General features: G+C 43.9%; 1 protein-coding gene across 1 annotated transcript in view; it reads left to right on the forward strand.

The window, feature by feature from the left end:
* Nkx1-2 (NK1 homeobox 2) overlaps window positions 1-2,498 on the forward strand; it is a 5,245-nt gene extending 2,747 nt beyond the window's left edge. The window contains 1 exon segment of the mRNA XM_033761371.1: window positions 1-2,498. This exon segment is cut by the window's left edge and continues 290 nt beyond it. Coding sequence (XP_033617262.1) covers window positions 1-166 — 166 coding nt within the window. The 3' untranslated portion in view covers window positions 167-2,498.
* The last annotated feature ends 2,150 nt before the right edge of the window (window positions 2,499-4,648 follow it).

Below are 4,648 nucleotides of genomic sequence, written 5' to 3' on the forward strand. Positions count from 1 at the left end.
GCCGGGCCCCGGAGCTCTTCCCTTCCAGACATTCCCCACCTACTCCGCGACCAACGTCCTCTTCCCGGCCGCCGCATCCTTCTCGCTAACAGCCGCCGCCGGGAGCCCCTTTGCGCCCTTCCTCGGGCCCTCCTACTTGACCCCCTTTTACACCCCACACCTATGAACCCGGGGTCCTCCAGGATCCCGCTTCGTCGGGATTCATCAGTGTTCGGCTTCGCGTGAAGTCCCCTCCTTCACTGATGGGCGGGACGCACACCGACCTCCCCCTCCTGGTGCTCGGGTGTCTGCCTGCCCCTTCCCTTCCAGCCTCTGAGAAACACCAGCAGAGGGCCGGCAGAAGCCGCCTGGCGACTCCCGGCCGCTCCTCGCTGCGCCCGATCTACTGAGTCCACGCAGGTGGCAAAGGGTCCTAGGAAGTATCCGGGGACGGAGGCTGACCGAAAATCTGTTTTTAGATCTGGCTTTTCATTCTCGGTCAGGTTCAATTCAGTTAAAGGACTTCTTTCTTTTTTAAAGGGTCAGGGCATTCCAGGCCTTGCTCACAAAATGTTAGGAGAGAGGCACGAGAGTGCCAAGGCGCCCTGTGCAACAGCTGCTCGCACCTAGGCTAGAATCTTCAAGGATTCCAATCTACTCAGAGGTGAGGAACTTCCGCTTTTTCGGAGCTGCTTTCCCTTTGGTACTTGATTATTGGCTCAAACCCAGAGGCTCCTCCCAAATTCTGAAGAAAGCTGGAGAGAGCTGGGCCCTTGGTGCACTTGCCACTGTGAAAGAGACTATTTTAAAAATACACAAAACTCAACATCTCTCGATCATCATTTAAAATTTAGATGTGGGCGTAATATTGTGATTTACAGACTACGGAGGTTATCGTGATAGAGTGGTACCTTATTTTTGTGCGCAGGCCAGGAAAGGTCTGTTTGTGCTAGGAAAGGTCTCGCTTAGCACTGTGGCGAGACTTATGTGTTAAAGAAGACACAGCTATGTTTCGATGCAGGCTTTGAGACCACTTTGGGCAAACCCCAGCAGCGGCCACAAAATGAATAAAAATGATAATGGAGGAAATGATGGACCAGTCAATGCCGTGAAGTCTGTGCAGGAGGATGGTTGTCTTGACGTGCAGTACTTGATACCAACTTCAGCCCTGGCTAATCTGTCTGTCCCTGCAAGTCCTGGACTTTGGGGTGGGGGTGAGCTCCACCCTGACACTGCCTGCAGTCAGGCACTGGACTCTTGAAAGAGCACAAATTTAACATGGTTGGGTCTTCATCTGAGATTCTGAGTTGAAAGCAATACTTGTTCCAAACAGACTCTCCATGATGATAAACAAGCAAAAGTTTATAAGGGCTAGGAAAGAAATATTAAATGTAAAGAGCCCCCATGGAGGCCACAACCTTGTTATATAGAGACTCAACTGAGGGACTTAATACAGGCATCTACCTGCTGCTTTAACTGTCTCTCCTAAAAATTAGTTCTTCTATAAAATTACCTTGCCAGTTTTGTCCAGAAAATCCATTAGCTTTCTGTGTAAAATGGACAGAAACCTGAACCACTCCCACTCCTTGTCATGTATCTTTCTTATTTTGCCTATTTCAGGCCAGCTAATATCTATATGGATATTATATCCCTTGTTCTTTCTTGGTAGCTCACATCCTAATCACTAAACTTAACAAGAGGTTATAGCTTCAAAGTAAAAGCAAACATTGAACACATTACATTACTATGATCTTGAAACACCTAGTTCCCTAAATATCAGGAATGATAGAAAATGTCCCCTGTCTCCCAATTTAAAGACTTTAGATTCATGTGATTCATAAGGCTTGAAAATACGGATTATTTAATTATATGCTATTTGCTAATTAGACTCTTTTCTGTTCAAAGAATATATCCAAACAGTGTGTTATAACTTTCTAAAAGACAGCTGGTGCCATATGAGATTAAAGATGCAATTGTTGTAATAGAATATAACTTTATTCACTTTACATGTTGGTAAAAACTCCAATAACTATTTGTTTATTTCTCAAAAGTAACATTCCTTGTGTATGAATAAGAAATTGAAGTGCACAAAGGCCAGATCTGTGACCAAAGGGTCAAAGTTCTTTACTAAGTGGGAGACATTTCATTCCAGCTCTCACAGGTATCAGATTCACAGACCTGGGTTGAAGAGAAGGAATAGAGAGGGAGGCAGGAGGCTTATCTGTGGGTGGACTGTCATGGTGTTGTAATTCCTTCCACAAATTGTCACAGAGTGATGTGTGAAGTGTGTGACTTTGGACTTCTGCTGCTTGAAAAGGCCCATTGGCTTTCCAGCCAAATCCTTAGACTCATTCTATTGATGTGTTGGACTAATACATTCCTTTTGTAATGATTTCTTGTTTAATCATTCCATGTTCTCTATTTGCAAATCTTTTAATTTTAAAATTATCAGATCATATATTTGTGTATCTCCCTTCCCCCACCAGCTGATACTATTTGTACCCTATTATTACGTTTTTTTTTTTTTTTTTTTTTTTTTTTTGGTACTGGGGATCAAACTTGGGTCCTCGTGCTTGCCAGGCAGGTGGTGGAACCACTGAGCTACTTCCCCAGCCTATTACTACTTCTTTATTCTTTATGTAGACTCACACTAGATAAATAGAGTGGTTATATTTGAGGGCAGTTTGGGCCATTTTCCCTAGAAAAAAAAAATCATCTTCACAGAATTTTAATTAGTAGCTACTAATTAAATCAATACCTACTTATCATATTTCTAGGACATTAATGTCCTAGCCTTACCCCAACAAGAGCCTGGTGGACAGATAACTTTTCAGAAATGAACCATCTACTGGTTATATCTTTCTGACCTTAAAGGACCAATTGTTTTGGGGCGGAGTGATTCTGGGGATTGAACCCAGGACCTTCGTACTATGTTACATCCTCGGTCCTTTTTTTTAAATTTTGAGACAGGATCTTGGTAAGTCACTATGCTGCCTGGCTGGACTTGAACTTGTGATTCTCCTGCCTCTGCCATTTAGAGTACTGAGATTATAGGTTGCTATGGCTTGTGTCTAAATGTCCCCCCAGACCTCAACAATCATAGATGAGGCTTTTTCAGAGTTGGCTGGATCTAGAGTATAAGCTGCTGGGATCAAGGGTGTGCAATTACTCAATTAGTCACTGATTGATTTGGCACTACTGTAATCCCTGTAGCCGAATACAATACAAAAGGAAAAACACAGACACTGTTAAGGTTACTGGTTGCTTTTGCTATCTTTTGCCTGCCATGAATTGTTTCTCCTCTGTCATGCTTGTCTGCCATGCTACCCTGCCTTGGAGCTAGCGGATTATGGACTGAAACCTCTACAAACTGTGCACTAAATAAACCTTTCCCCCTTTAACTTTGGGTGTTGGGTATTTTTGTCTCAGCAATGAGAGAAAAGAAATGAAGACAGAATTTGGTACCAGAGAAGTGGGGTTGTTGCTGTGACTATACCTGATCATGTGGTTTAGGAGCTTTTGGAGCTGACTTGTGGGAAGGGTAAGAGTTGGGAAAGGTTTGGAGGAACCAGCTGAAAAACTAGAGGGTGTACTTGATGGGAGATCTGGTCAGCGCTCAGAAGGCCAGAATGCTGACAGAAATGATGCTGGTAAAGACCAGGCTTAGGAGGTTTCTGCTAGGAAGAAGGCTGTTGGACACCAGATAGTTTGTATTATGGCTTAGCAGAAAGTTTGTCTGCATTTTGCTCATGTCCAGAGACTACCTGAGACTAAGATTAAGGGTAGCAGACTAATCTTCTGGAAGAAATTTCAAGGCAGTTTAATGTTGAGGTAGTGACTTTGTTATTGTTGGGGTCTTTTGGCCAGATTTATGTTGAGAATAAAAGAGCAAAGAGTTCAGGAGAATGATTCAAAACATTCTGAGTTTGACTAGGAAGGAACCTCCAGTAAAGTTGCAGCCTGCAAACAGAGGAGAATAGAGAAGAGCTGAAAAGACCAGCAAGAAATAAGTCAAGTATTTCAGAAGAAGACAATGGAAAAGATGCCTAAGGCCATCACAAAAGTCATCAGGACTCCAGCCTTTGCAGCCTCAAAATTGCAAAAGTGAAAGACTTTACTTTGTGGCGGGATCTCTAGAGTACCATGTTCCACAATGGTGACAGGCTAGGGAAGTTGTTCTTCAAGATTTAGTTAATAGGCACTTGACCCATACAGCCAAGATGGAAGGATGCTTGGCTACTGCTTTAGCTGGTGGCAGACCTTGGCATCATCCATGTGGTGCTGGTTTTAGGTGTGTGCACGGAATGCAAGAGTTGTAGCATCAGGAGGGCTTTGGCCCAGATTTTAGAAGTGTGCCCCCAAGAGGGCAGTGAAGCTGTGTGTATGAAGTTTGGAGAAGCCAGGAATGTGGATTGTCTGAGGAAACCTGCAAAGTGGGAGCAGAAACAGCCCAACAGAGAAGCTGTGGGAGCTGCAACCACCAACAGTGCCATAGGGGCAGAGCCACTGAAGCCCTTTGAAGTTCATATCTTTCCACAGGTTGCCTTGGATGCTTTACATGGAACTATGGGATTTAATGTTTGCCCTGCTGGACTTTGAAATTGCTTTGGTTCCTTTCCTTTGTGTTCCCCTATTTATAACCTTTTGGAGTGGTAATGTGTATCTTGTG

The sequence above is a fragment of the Fukomys damarensis genome, unplaced genomic scaffold (assembly GCF_012274545.1).
Source record: "Fukomys damarensis isolate Sample0158 unplaced genomic scaffold, DMR_v1.0_HiC HiC_scaffold_8, whole genome shotgun sequence".
In the NCBI taxonomy this organism is placed as follows: Eukaryota; Metazoa; Chordata; class Mammalia; order Rodentia; family Bathyergidae; genus Fukomys; species Fukomys damarensis.